The sequence below is a fragment of the Thermobia domestica genome, chromosome 5 (assembly GCF_964235325.1).
Source record: "Thermobia domestica chromosome 5, izTheDome1.hap1.1, whole genome shotgun sequence".
Lineage (NCBI taxonomy): Eukaryota > Metazoa > Arthropoda > Insecta > Zygentoma > Lepismatidae > Thermobia > Thermobia domestica.
Window position 1 is genome coordinate 204,713,770 of NC_137458.1, and position 15,883 is coordinate 204,729,652.

The window sequence follows — 15,883 nt, forward strand, 5'->3', positions numbered from 1 at the left end:
TGTATGTTAAAACGAGTGAGTACATATGAAAGAGTATTGTGTAGGATAGCAAATTCTACTATCGGAGGAAGTTTTTACAATGTAAGAAACCAGCATTTCATGTTTACACGTGTGAAACCAATACAAAGGCTATTCTAGGCTTAAAACGAATGAGTACATATGAAAGATGACTGTGTAACACATTAATTTCCACCGGTACAGTAGTTGAAATTTATAAATCTGCGATGATTCGAACAATCCGTGACGTCTCACAAATTATCTGAGCCTTATCAGGCTTCGCCCTTCACACAACAAGCTTGCAACCGAAGCAAGCCCCCCCGGTGGCAACATACTTCTCATGACGTTTCACTAGAAACAATTACTTCAACACTAAACTTCTTGACTGCACTGTAGTGATAGATTATATTTTCTATATAAGTATACTAGAAATAGTGAACAAGAAAGATAATACAGTAGAAACGCATTCACATAAAATTGAGGTTCCATGCACTCACGAACAACATATTGCTCTGTGCATCTACAGGCATAACATTTTTCGTAGTCTTTCGGTAAAACTTTTCATACTACATTCGTCGCAGACAATAAAACATATATATATAAATCATTATCGCATAACAGTTGATTGAGTTGATTTTGAGTGTAACGTCCCTTTCAGCAGCGATGCTATATGAACCGGGACCTACTGATTAATGTGGAATCTGAACAACATGAGCTCCCGCCGGGAATCGAACCCGGCTCTCCCACTCCACAGGCGTGTATGCTAACCGCTTAGCCGCGAAGGAGCTCATATCTGCTAAGCAAATCAAAGTATTTATATAAACTATCGAAGACTTCAATTGTCGGCCTGTTTTAGCATTTGAGAACATTGCATTACGAGATATTCATTTCTACACTTCTCATACGTATCATTTAGACCAGTTCTATTCAACCTTTTTTTCTTGCGTACCCATAGACACAGTTCGCCATCAAATTGTGTACCCCTGAAGTTGTTTAAAAGAAATTAAATCGAAATGAACTTATTAAACTTAATATACATGTTCTGTTGATTAAAAAGGGGGACAAAGAGAGACCCAACAAAAGGACAGTCAGTGTGTCAATCAAAAGACTATTTACAGGTGGATAAAGTGCATATCCGAAAAAAATAACATGGGAAATTTCAAAACATATCTGAGATACTTAGTTCTACTGAGGGGGATTTCTCCTCATCCTACGTGATAATTCGCACACTGAGGACAATGTTCAAATTCAAAAACTAAAAGTAACTTTAAAACTTGCTACTATGTATTTTCTTCAACTATGATGATCATTCAATAACTATTAAAAACATGCTTATTTTAGGATCACGTGCCCCAGAAACATCTTCGCGTACCCCCGGTTGAATAGCACTGATTTAGTCATTAATAATGTGAAGAGTTTCAGAAGTAACACAAACCTTTCTCTAACCATTTGACAATTAATTGAATGTCAATAACAACGGAATAAACTCTTAAGTTTCCACGAAGTCAGAGGCTTATATCACATATTTGTAATACGATGTATGTTATATGTATTTGAAGAAGAGAAATCTATTTAAAATTCCCGATGACATTGAAGAGATGACAAAATGAAACATATTTTGTAGAATTAAGACAATCAAACAGATAAAACTTAGTCATATGTGGTAACATAACGTATTAAATTTTATAATAATAATAATAATAATATTTGGTCTAGGAATTAATTCGTGCGGGTGGACAAGAGATGGCGCAACGAACGGAGCGTCCCACAGTTCCGTGTATCCACACATGTGTTGCAAACCCCTGTCATCGCGTATCGTTCGTAGTATAGGGCAGTGGATTAAAGCGTCAACAACACCAGTTTGTAGTTAAGTGAACATGGCGCAATTTGTGCCTGATAAAGTGTTTTTGCGGGGTGTCCTGCTGCATTACTTTAACATGCAGAAAAGTGCGACTGAAAGTCATCGTATTTTGGTGGAAGTGTATGGTGACCATGCTCTAGCTGAGCGAACGTGTCAGAAGTGGTTTGCACGGTTTAGAAGTGGTGATTTCGGCTTGGCAGACCAAGAGCGAGCTGGACAGCCAAAAAATTTCAAGACGAAGAATTGACAGCATTGCTCGAGCAGGATTCGTGTCAAACGCAGGAACAACTTGCAGCAGCATTAGGCGTTGATCAAACAACAGTCTCCAAACGCTTGAAAGCCATGGGAATGATTCAAAAGATGTCACATTGGGTTCCACATGAATTGAAAGACAGAGACGTTGAAAGACGAAAAACCATTTGCGAATTGCTGCTTCAACGACAGAGCAGAAAGGGGTTTCTGCATCGAATTATTACGGGTGATGAAAAGTGGATCCATTACGAGAACCCTAAACGAAAAAAGGCCTGGGTGAAACCAGGTGAACCAGGTCCATCACAACCAAAACGAGATATTCACTGTGCAAAGGTTATGCTGTGCATATGGTGGGATATGAAAGGTGTGGTGTACTATGAGCTGCTGCAACCGGGTGAAACTATGAATGGAGAACGTTATCGACGACAATTAATGCGTTTGAAGCAAGCTCTGGCCAGAACACGACCAGAATGGGAGAACAGACATGATAAACTTATTGTTCAACATGATAACGCTCGCCCACATGTCGCAAAACCGGTCAAAACCTATTTAGAAAATGTCGGATGGGAAGTTTTACCCCACCCGCCGTATTCACCAGACGTTGCTCCTTCGGACTACTACTTGTTCGATTGCATGAACAACGATTTGATTGGACAGCGGTTTACTTCTTCAGAAGATATCGAAACATGGGTCTCTGACTGGATCGCTTCCAAGGATGAGGACTTCTTTCGCCACGGAATCCGTACATTGCCTGACAGATGGGCGAAAGTGGTGGCTAGCGATGGACAATATTTTTCTTAAGGTATTTATGTATTTTGTGTTTGTACTACAGCTTCAATGTGTGCGTACCAACCGCACGAATTAATTCCTAGACCAAATAATAATAAAAACAAATTGTCAAGGTTTCTATTAAAACAGGAAAATTTCTAACAGTTCGCAAAGCAGACCGTTACAAATGTAAGCAGTTTGACATGCCTTTTGGCAGCAAGACACTGTATAAAATGTAGCTTAACTTTGGATCCGAATCACGCGGGCTCCCACCGGAAATCGAACATGGTGCTAGACATGTTCGTTAAACATATAGCTACGAGAGAGCTCTTAGTGATATCTTTCAGAACAGTAGGCAGCAATTATTACAGGGAATGTTCAAAATTAAAATTCTGTCGTTAGTTATTTCTGTTCTTCTATAGAAAAATTTAAACCGCATATTTGACATGTAACAGATCTAAATTCAACACTACTTGCGCGGCATAAAATGAAGTAACCATTTTCATGGAGGCTTACAGCCATATAATTTTGTGACGAACTTCACAACTAATAGGTATTCCGTATGTGTCCTATCAAATAAGTTTGCGCAAAATTAATGTAGGAAATCGGGTACTTTTACCTTGAGATACCAGTGACCATAAAACATTCTGTCAGTATGCCTTCTACATATCTTTCGAAAGCTCATCTTTAGCACTTTATAGAAAACAAAGAAAGTATATTTCTGCTTTTATCTTTTTTCAGGTTGACAGAATAGTAAACCAAAACACGATTTTTACAACATTTACTTGAATGTATGTAATTTCAGTCGTAGAGGACCCCAGACAATTCTGTAAATTAATACAACGTTAGTCCTGTAAATTGTTTCGTGAGAATGCTAAGTTGTTCGCAACTTCGACTTGAAACTGATCATTGAAGCAAGTTCGCAAAAAAGGACGCAGCAGCTTCCAGAGGAACTCAGAGGTGGTCACGCGACTAGGGTATGGACATTTGGAAAAAACAGGGAAGGTAAAAAAATGGTAAACTGATAGAGAATCGTATAAATCAACGGTTTCAATTCTGCTTTACGCTGCTGCTGCTCTTGTGCTACAAAGGCTATCTATTTTCCGAACATATTTAGACATACCCGGGAAGATTGTGCTCACTGAAGATGAAGTAATTCTTAATTTTAAAGAGGTGTACAGTGACTCAATGGTGTAGGCAGCAAGCGGCTGGCGTTTGTCAATCTCTCCTTCTGATCCTCCCCTTTTCTTAGTACCTAGATACCAAAATGAATTCTGCTTTACGATGTAGGTTACATGCATAGTACCAAGACGGCATACTATCGAAATAATAACTTATAATCACTCAATATTATTAGTAATATCATTTTCGTAGAGATATATAGGGGGAAACCGTCATACTGTCGGAACGGTGTAGGAATGAAACTGCGTACGATCGGCACTCTCTACGGTCGATACTGTTAAGAATTTATCCGTGTCTTTCACCTTGAATTTGCAAATATAAAGAAGTTGTAAAGAATAATAATTGTAATAGTTAATTTAAGCCTATGGAATAATAATAATACTTTTATAATGTTGTATATTTTTATGTATGTTAAACTGGAGCACACAAAGTACATGTAAGTGCAGTTTAAAAAAGGTAATCGTAGAATCTGCATCTGGAAATTTTGAATTTTTGAGAGAAGCAATGCTTTGTGAATTGTAAACAGTGGTTTATCCTGACATCTTAACAGAAAATTCTCCTTTAAAAAATAAATCAATATATATCTGACTGTGGATCAGAAAACCATTTGACATAAAACAAACCTAAGATATCGTACGAAGTGGTCGAGCAGTTTGGCTAAATAGCTTGTTAATCATATTTTCGTGCATTCCAATCCTGAAGATGATTTTTCATTTTTTTGCTCCTAATCTAGCTGGAAAATCTGAACATTTCTTTGAATAATCCTTTATCAGCTCTTTTTCTTTTCAAATTCGGTTAGGAAACTATCTTATAAAAACTGTAAATGTAAAATACCATAGCTGAAAACAGAGTATTAAGTATCTTCACTAGTTTATTGCTGTACTTCGTTGCGAGATGCACCAGATTTCAATTCTCGGTAGAAGCTAATGTAGTTTGGACCTCATGTTGAGTGGTGTGTCTACATCTCAAATAGGTCCGCTGCTGAAAGAGGCGCTAAACTCGAATTAACCAACTATTATCTTCTGAGTTGTAACATTAAAGCATTCCCCAATGTTAACTTAACAAATAGAACAAATTTGTACCTTGCTATACATTTTGAAATGGAAAAATCGTAAGTTTTGTGCAAATGAATGAAGAAATATTTAGGTTGTTCCTATTATAATTACTGTTTATAATATCGATTTCGACGGGAGGAAGGTGCTTAACTCTTCGGAGTACTCTTTCGTATTGCACTTTGGAGTGACGTCTTATGTAAAACTAGTACTGAAAAAGGATATTAAATCCCAGTTAGTTTATAATAAATTAAACAGCCCTTATACATTATCAAATATACCACAGTGGGGTGCAGCGTCGGATCTAAGATTTTCTGTCCAGGGGTGCACCAGTATATCTGAATTAAAGGTGAAGTTTCTAAATACCTTCAGACATCTGTGGGTGAATGAGGAATTGCTCTATGAATGCTCAGTGTCTGGTCTCGGGTTCTTCTCTCCTGCTGGTCTCTGTTTTGCTTGCTGTATCCTTTTCCTGCAACCTTCAGAAAATCGACGTAAACTATTGCTTTTCCAAAATTCCGTTTTCTTTTAAGCCCCAAACGCCGAAATGCTGGGAAAGTTGGGAAAGTGTTGCTATTTTCACTGCTTCCTCCTGATTTTAGATAGTGTATATTTATGACAAAGATGAGGTGCACGTGTACCGTTGTATCCCCTAAATCCGGCCCTGGTGGGGTGAGAATTCATTCTGTTGTTCTCGATTGATTTTAGATCCAACCAGTGAAAATGATTGTGAAATCTTTATTAAAAAAAAAAAAAAAAAAGTATACACCATATTACATGAAAAACTAATATTTTTATAAAATACATCATGGATCATATTTTTCTATCTGGGGGAAGGGGGAGGGCATCAATATCAAATAAACTAACGAACTAACAACTGTATGGCCTTAGGAACCCGGAGGTTTAATCCGTATTCACAAAAGCTCTCTATTGACTTCTGCCCTTAGCCGCCTAGATCCAGTTCCTACTTTGTATTTCTATTTCTACGAGATCCATCTTAATATTTTCCACTATCTGCACCTAGGTCTTTCTCTTCTCCTTTTTCCGGTTGAATTTCCAGTTAAAATTGTTTAAAAGCGTGTCTACTCCCATTCTGACTACATTCTTGCCCACCTCAACCTTCTAGACTTTACGACTCTAACAATGTTCGGTACACGGTAAAGATTATGAAGTTTCCGCCATTCCCCATTCCCGTTCATCTCGGATCTGAATATTCACCGGAGGATTTTATTCTCGAATACTTTCAGTCTGCTTCTTCTCCCAGAGTAAGCGACCATATTTTGCAACCATACAGTACAACAGGCATGATTATCGTTTTGTATATTTTAAGCTTCAAATCTCCCTACAGAATTTGCGAAGACAAAGGATTTTGAACTGAATAATGCCACGAATTCCCTGCTTCCAGTCGACATTTAATTTCTTTGTCCATATTATTTTGTGTTGTTAATATTGATCCTAGATATTTGAAAGTATCCAATTTGTCGAAAGTATTATTTGATATTTTAACGCGAAGTATTACGATCCCAGATAGTTTCCATGTATTTAGTTTACTATCCATCTGCGTTTACTTCTAAATCCTTATCCCTGCAAACATTGAATAGGAGCTCTGTATTTCTTCTTCTTGTTCTCCTATCATCCCCTATTAGATTTACATTATCAGCATACGCAATAGCGTGCTTAATATCATTCAGATCTAGGCCCGGGTTGCTATCTTTAATTTTCCTATAGTATCCTCAAGAACAAAGTTGAATGAGACGACAACACATTTCCACACATTTCCTTGTTTCAACCCATTCTCAACATGAAACCTCATGGACAAAGATTTCCCTACGTGGACGTTACTTTGGAGTTCATTTAAACACACTACCTTTTTCGGTATACCAAATTCTGCAAGAATGTTGTGCAATGGTTCCCTCGTAATTGAGTCCAAGGTCTGGAAACCGCGGTGACTCAGTGGTAGAACGTTCACCTCTAATGCTTGAGTTTTCTTGGGGTTCTTCCATTTCCTCTCACTTGATTTGTTCCACCATTACATTCATTTCTTTTCATCACCATCTCCTTTAGCCTAGCCGGCATAACCAAGGGACGTTAAACTGAAAGATTTCATTTCATTTCGAGTCGAAGGCCTTTCTAAAATCAAAAAATAATTGTTGTATCGTGGTATTGTATTCGCATTTCTTTTTAAGTATTTTCGAATGGTAAAAAAACTGCTTGATAATTGGTCGATTTTGCTTAAATCGCATTGATAGTTTCGAATAATTTCTTCTGCATGTGGAGTTAATCTTGCTAACAGAATATTTGAGAGGACTATATAGGGTGTTGACAGAAGCGAGATCCCTCGATAAATGTTACAGTTAGGCTTGTCGCATTTCTTGTGAATTGGAACAATGATTCATTCCTTCCACTCTTATGACAATTCCTCCTTGTTCCAGGTAAGGAGAATGAGTTTGTGTATCTCGTTCCACAATTTTGAACTCAGCCTGAATTTTGTCTTCACTCGGCGATTTTTCTTTTATTAATTTTTTTATGGCAATTTCTTTCTCCATTCAGTTAAGCTCCAGAATATAAGTGGATAAATACATTCATGTGCATCACTCTTTCTCCAGGAACGTTGGGTTTTGGCTATGTGTTAAGCAAATCATCTAAGAAGTGTTCCAGAAAGAACTGTCTCCATCCATATCACATTAGGAACTAAATGCACCAAATATTCTTAACTGGTTTTAACCTGAAGCACATAGGGATTACGAAAAGAATCAACGAAAATATATAATATATCATAATATTGTATCAAAACCGAATGAGTTTTATATAAGTTATCGTGGAAGTTTAAAACACGTCAGGGAAAGTGGTCATTCTTTACTGACTTCATGAAGAGTGAATGATTATGAGGCCTTAAAGAAAATGCACGACATATACACAGAAATCGAATAGTTTATATTGGAGAATTGCCCTGCATGTACATGTGTAAACTTATAACGTGGGATGTATTTATCCACTTATACTTGATGGATTGCAACCCTAAAAAGTAGAAATGTGGCTGCAAGTGGGGGAAAGGGACATACCAAGTTTCATAAAAGTTGGACAAGTTTTATGAGAGTTATCGTGGAATAGACAGACATACAGTTACCAATCTAATTCAACAGTAGAAGCTTTGCTAACGCTAACTTTAATTACTTATATGCAGCATTTATGGAGCAATTTTTCTTGCATTTTCTCTGGTAACTGCGTAGGTGGATCTACCGTGTTTATTTTAGAAGAATAAAATTTTTAGTGGGGGAAAAAGCTCGAGAATGTTGAACTTGTAATCATTACAACTTGGATAAACTTGGAGGAAGGGGGGGGTTAGTGTCCCGAAACCCGCTCCTACTGTAGTCAGTAAATATTGGTCTGTCAACTAGAAGTGTGCTATTGTATCTTCAGCAACCAATAAGGGTATTTCCACCGAAACTTGTAAAGTCCTTTGCCTCAAACAATTTGAGAACTTACCGTCCAGTCATGATAATTGCTACACCCTTAAGATATAAAATATTTAAAGGCCAGATGAATTAACCCATTTGAACCCAAATTATTTTTTTATCGAATTTAATCTTGGTTCCCGTCAGATTGGTAGAAATAAAGGTAAATAACATATTTAAATACATTATGGTTCACGAAAATATCATGGACCCCTAATTCGGTAATGTTCCATTTTTGGAACAACGGGCCTGAAAGGGTACAGGTTTCTGAAAGAAAATATTTCAATTTAGCCAGGCTAAAGTACTATTTCGTTAAAATTTTAGGATACAGATTTTACAATAATTGGCAATATTCATTAGATACAAAGTATACAAATATTGAAACATGTTAATATTATGCATATCCACATAATAATAGATTTTTTCATTATAGTTATTTTCCAATACATCACATTCTTACAACTGATGGAAGTAAAAGAAGCACTTCCATGTTGTGTTGCTTTCACTGTCCACATCCTGATTGTCTTTCTGATTTTACAATGAAATGTCCTTCTTTGTCATATTCCACTTCATTTATTGCTTCTTTGTTGACTGGTCGCAATAGGTCTCCCAACAATTGCTGGTTGTTGGGATTACTTTTGTTATGCGACTTTGCAGAAGGCTGACTTTCATTACATGTACTAGTTTTCGGAGCTTCATCATCCAAGAAACTCACCTATAAATTCATTTCTCAGCTGGCCGCTTTGCATTACTGTAAAAGAAGCTTCTCCCTTAGCGGGCAACTAATTTCTAGATAGCCTCTGTATACCTGTTTTTCTTCTTCCGAGAACTCTTCATTTTCTGGTGGTGTAATGACAATATCTACAGCAAAAATATCTTCTCCGTTAGCACGTATATTGATAATTTGGTCAACAGTCAATCTGAAATAGGGAGGGAGGATTTAATTTTCTGGTATTTCGGCATCTATGGGCATGTTATCCCGTCACGTTTGACCGATGACGTCCCTCGGCGAGAACACTCTCCGGGAAAGGGAAGGAAGTAAGTGTTGGGAATGGAAGGAAGCGGCCTGGGATATATATGTTAGGTATCATCCCGGCATTTGCTTGGTGTGAATGAGGAAAACCCCATTCAGGATGGCTGGCCTGAAACAGCTTTTTATGCTTTTTCGACCAAGAGCCCCCACCGTGAATCCAACACGGGGCCGCTCCCACTCAATCTGAAATAAAGCAGTATTTCTAGAAATAAATAAAATCCATATGAAGTTGTGAAATACACATTTAAAATATAAAACAATATAAAATATTTATTTATTTACAAGCTACCAGATACAACTCAAAGACCACTTTACACTGGAGTGATCAACATAATGATAACATTGGGGAAGAAAGTGAAAGGAAGGCGGCCAGGGCCTGTACAATTGTATAAGCTGCTAATGATTCCCCTACAGTACAATAAAAAAATAGCTATATAATATGCCTTTATCTATGTCGAAAATTTGCTGTTTTTATCTCATTGTAGTAAAGTGCAATCAATAACAAATGTTACAGAATGTAATCAGGCATTCCTAACAACTCCTACATATAGGTAAATAAATGTACGATCCAGTGAATGAGCGATCAAGACACCTGCAACTCTATTTGGCTGTCATGTTTTAACTGAAAAAGAGCTGTTTCGTGGCTAAGCGGTTAGCGTACACGCCTTTGGTATGGGAGACCGGGTTCGATCCCGGTGGAAGTTCATGTGGTTCGGATTCCACTTTAATGAATAGGCCAATTCTCATATAGCCTCGCTGCTGAAAGAAACGTTAAATTCACAATCAACTCAACTCAACTGAAAAGCGTACTGCGTGGGTGTAACAATCAAATAAATTTTTGTGTATAAATTTCCCCTCCTCCATGAGACCAATAAATTCCGAATGTAAGAGCAAAATGCCCTCAAAAGCGGCACAAATAGCATCAAATAAAATACGCTCATAAAATGTACGAAACAATTACTAATTCATGCAATAAAATTGCCATATTCCATAGCTTTATGGGTACATTTACGCCCGTTGTTCCAATAATGGAACAAACAAAATGCAAACTTCACGTACCCGTTCGAGCCCGCTGTTCCAATATTGGAACATTCAAAATTATAAAACGTTTTTATTAATAACAATCATAATCAATTGTTGCATTTCACATGCACTGAAAACTTGATACTTCTCCTACCCAAATAGTATTATATAGGTAGAAAATTCATAAACGAACATAAAATTCACTTACCTTCTTTTAGACGCCATAATTTGTTCTTATTCAACACAACTAATATGGACAGTACACATCGTTCGCGCCAATTCAAGACAAAGATACGTCATTTGCTAAACCATTGGTGCCAAATGAAGAGGTCCATACAAAAATTGTTACCTTTATTCACGTAATATGAAAAATAAAAGTAAAGTAAAAAATGTTCCAATTTTGGAACAACGGGCTCAAATGGGTATATGTTAGTACTATGAAATCCGGGAATATATAGAATAAAATGTAAATGTAAAAGATGTTTTATAAAGTAACTTGGCGAACCACTCAAGAGAGGATGAAAACTCGTATCATTGCATATAAATGGCGTTACATAGAGAAGTTAACTATGGGGGAACATTATATGAAACAATAATATAGAATTTTGTTTAATGAGACATAAGTAGTAAAGGCAGAAGGAAAGATAAAAAATAATAATACGGGAAACAACGGGGATTAAAATAAATAAGAACATTAATAAAAAAAAGTGTATGTATGTATATCAGGTGACATTTGGTCCCCAATCATAAAGATTATGAAAGAAGGACACATAGCCTAAAAGAAACGAACGTAAAAGCAATATTAGTATAACAATGGGAGATAAATATAAAAGAAGGAGAAAAAACAGCTAATATAATTTAAATTTAACGCTCCATATTAAGTTAAAAAATTCAAATATCACTTTAAAAAATCTAACCAAAACTTAGAACTGGATTCCAATGTTTCCATTGATAATGTTTTAGAAAATACCACTCGGAGAATCAAAAACCTCTAAGGCTCTTATCTGGTTTATCAGAAATCTATAGTAAGAAAAAGGGCCGCGGTGGCTCAGTGGTAGAGCATTCACTTCTAATAAATTGAACACCTTATTATTTTTAAAGTACACTAACAATACACTACACTAAAGTACACTAACAATAAAATACACTAAAATTTCTTTGTACAATACTTAATCTTAGACGATCAAGGTTTCATTCTATTTCTATAGTTTAAATATTGAGTTTGTAAAATTTAGAATTTAAAATAATTCTAATATAACTTAAAGTAATCAAACTTAGTACACCTTTAATACAGGAATGCAAATAACCACTCGCCCGGGGCAAGTGGTTCATCCGTGCGGGCGAGTATTTAATATCATACAGAAGGTAAGTAAATGATTTATATTGTGGAATGCAGGCTAGTAGCTTTTTTCTTGGGCTAATAAAATTTTGTTGGTTATTTTCATCCCTGCTTTAATATATTATCAAATGTTTAATGGAACAATTTCCCTTCTAAAACTTTTTTTTTATTTATTTATTTGTAAATAATTACTCTAAAGTTCATGAGTACAACTCACCTCCCAACTATGAGGTCTGCATTCCATTCCCGTTAAGACATTGTATAAATGATAGTTGTGCACGTCAAATTCAAAATCGTGTCATGATGAACAATAAGTTATACTTTTAACAGCAAAGTATAAGAGAATACACTGTGCATTAATTTGAAAAATATGCTATAAGGAGTTCTCTTAAGGTCTTCTACCTTCACTACAGGACGGCCGTGTTCGATTCCCCTATGCAATAGTCCATACACAATACTATTATTTAACTAATAATAATAGAGATCCTTCGTAGCTAACCACTTAGCATACGCACCTTTCCCATGGGAGAACCGAGTTCGATTCCTGCTGAGAGCTCTGCAACATATACATGGGCGTCAACTGACTAGAAGAATTTAAATTACTTTCATTGTTGGCCCAGGGAGTTCCAGCGTTAGGATACGTAGATGGAGCGGGGAATGAGTAATGACAGGTAAATTTCTCACAAAGTATCGTAATTAAAACCGTCTGGTCTTAGGTGTGGTTGCTGCACTACTCAGGAAACAGCATGTCTAAAATGTTGACTTAGCGGCTTCACCAGAAAGTGTCAACATGCTCTGCAATGATGTATTAAGTATATCGTGCGTATTCAGGAAGTTACAACTCAAGTATATGCTTGTAACTTCCAGAATAAGTAGGGAACATATTATATCAGTGACAAACTGTAAATATTCTAGAACAGACAAGAAATATAATAATAATGATAATTATAATAGTAATAAAATACAAGTCCATAAATATGGAAATGAAATGATCTTGACTAAGCACACAAGAAATTACATCCTGCTTCCACTTCCTTTTAGCACTATGATTATGTCGTCGCTTACAATTATTCACATCCATGTTGTGAATATCTTATAGTTCTTAAAACTTAAAATCATTTGGCAGAGAGCTCTGGTTGCTTTCTTTAGAAATAAATCTTTGCTTTAGTCGATCCTATGAAGCGCCGTTTCGATCCTACGCAGTCTATTCATATAGCCCACAGAGGCATAAGATCGACACGAGTTTATTATTTATAGCAACACAGATTAAACAGACAATAAAAACATTATTTTTTAAAGACCATAATTAAAAGTTAAATGGTTTCAGGGCAGCGGCGTAAGACTGAAACGGCGCAGGGCAGAAACAGGTTTCTGAGCTGAAATTTCGCCCTCAGCAGTTTTGGTCCTATGACATTTCGGTCCTATGCCGCATTCCGGATGTAGTGTTGTGTTTGTGACTAGTTCGTGGGTGTTCAGTTTTCATTTTCCATTAAAGTAGTTTCTAATTTCAATAGCTTTCGTAGTAGATTTATCCGGGCAAAGTCAAAATATTTACTGAACACTCTCGTGTTTCCGCTTCGATTATCATATCCCATTTTCCTTGTTCTGTATGTGAGAGGGATTAACATTATTATGTTATTTCAAAATCATCGAGAGCTATTCTTTAAGATGTAAAGAAGAAAATAGACATTAATTTCATAATCTCAAGAAGCCTGGAAGAAACAAACAAACAAAAAAAAAAAAAAAAAAAAAGAGTCGAAATATTGACATGATTAACACATTGGGTGCTATGTCTATCAAATTGATACAGTAGGTGGCTTCCCTGCGAGGCCATGTGCAAAAAATTGATACATATCTTGCAAACAGTGTGCATACCTTAAAAAGCCTCGGCTTTGTACATGAATTTGCGTGATTCATGTCCGGCAGCCAATGTGTTAATTACGATACTCTCGCACTGCATTTTCTATAAATAAAGTTATCTTCTTCATCACTGCTGTAGAAATAACATACCATGGAAATTTGAGTATTGTAAGTACTACCTTCTAAATCTGGCAACTTCTCGTAAAGCACTTTCTCTCTCACATGCTGTCACAAATCACTAAGGTGCGTATAGTTAACGTATTTATTTCTTTAAGTATATATAATACAGAACAACTGTTTAATTACCATTAACGTTGTATTTTAAAAAGAGGAAGATATACTTCCATCAAAAACTAATGACATTGTCCATCGATCATATCTTACCTTAAATTTTAAATTATAGTGGTTATCAAAATCAATAAATTTTCTTTTCTCTCTCTCTCTCTTTTTTTAGTAAATTATGATGAATATGGAAGACGCTTTTGTGGCTATTCGAGCAATTTGCCAAAAATTAACATCGACATTTGATAGAGAAAATGTAAAGGAATTAGCTGTCATCCTACCAAATTTACCTGAAGTATGCCTGCAAAATCTTCAAGAATTTACTCTTTTTCCGTTAGTGAAGAATCTCAGAGTAAAATCTCTCAGGTAAGCTTGTATTATTTGTTGATATACATACATAGTTTATTGCTATACATATAATATTGCTAATAAAATATCAGCCTTTTTACTGTTTAGTAACGTGATTATTCCGTATAAAGAGAGATTCACTCTACGGCAAATACGTTAGACATCAACCAAATGTTTTATTGCGTGAATACACGTGTATTTAGATCATGCTTCTTATTGGTTTATATGTAAGGTGTAGATGAGCAGCTGGGTCGAAGATAATAGTAAACTCCACTTTCGGTGAAATTGAGTGGGTTGTGATCGAACCACAGAAGAGTATTAGATAGTTTCATTGAGTGTGCCTTCATATGGATGGTCAACCTTCTTTCCAGTTTATTTAGTACACAGTGGATCAATTTTTAAAGCCTTCAGCATAAATCCGTTTAAGGTAAGTATTACTGGAAGTTCTTTACTGTAGAACATGGGCACATGTCTTTACTACATTCGTAAGTAATTTATTAATTTGTAGTGCTGTTATGTATCTTACAGTTAACGCTAATGCTTGTAAAGTGGTTCATTGTGTACCACCATCGTACACAGTGGATCAAAGAAACAATGTATTGAAAGTAATGAATAGAAACGTGTGGCAAAGGAACAAAGCATCTGAAATTTCCAAATCTACATAAAGTTGTAAGCTTGTCAAAACCTGTACTATTAGTCACAATACAAAATAAACTATAAAATTCTAAATAAATCTTAGAATTGAAGTATTAGAAGCTTCTTAATAGCATACTATTAATTTCAGGAATTGATTACCAAAATAAATAATACAAATGCCTGTTATTAAACAAACCCTTCTGGTCATTAAACTGATATCTTGTCCAGAGAATTATTGTTTCTGGATTAGTAAATTTAATAGTGTAACTAAGTATGCAGAACAACGTAAACAATTTATTATAAAAATGGAGAAAATAATTTTCACTCTCTGCATTGAATTCAATTAGTCTTATTATGTAAATTATTAGTTTCACTATGACTAGAAAAAATATAGGTCCAAGTCGACATTATCATCCTTTGAAACTTCAAAGGATTAGCGGAGATCAACTCCCTGGAACATTACCGGCAAAATTATATTACCAGACAGTATTTTATTTTTCACAACAAGAGGTTTTGAAAGCCCTCTTACTATGCAGATATTGTGTATGGGTGAAATATCTGGATTATTTGGTTGGACGAAGCTTTCGTACATCCTCTCACTTCTCCTTAGAAACGAAATCTAAAAATCATCTTCATTGTATTTTCTAGTCGTGATTTGACAAACATAATGTATCCGTGAAAAAAATCTTACAAGAACGTATTCACCAGCTTGAAGTTCTCTTTGGCTTTGTTCCAAATCATTAGTAGTAGTTCCTGTCTCTAAAGTAGCATCGTTCGTCTTCCTTAGCCTGGGGG

The 15,883-nt window shown here is 35.8% G+C and overlaps 1 protein-coding gene across 2 annotated transcripts in view; it reads left to right on the forward strand.

Moving 5' to 3' along the window:
- The window catches only part of Tti1 (Telo2 interacting protein 1), a 116,385-nt gene that overhangs the window by 3,038 nt on the left and 97,464 nt on the right, over positions 1-15,883 (forward strand). For both annotated transcript variants that reach the window (XM_081759617.1, XM_081759615.1), the window contains exon 2: positions 14,277-14,470. In XM_081759617.1, the coding sequence (XP_081615743.1) occupies positions 14,402-14,470 (69 nt within the window). In that variant the 5' untranslated portion in view covers positions 14,277-14,401. The remainder of the gene's footprint in view (positions 1-14,276; positions 14,471-15,883) is intronic.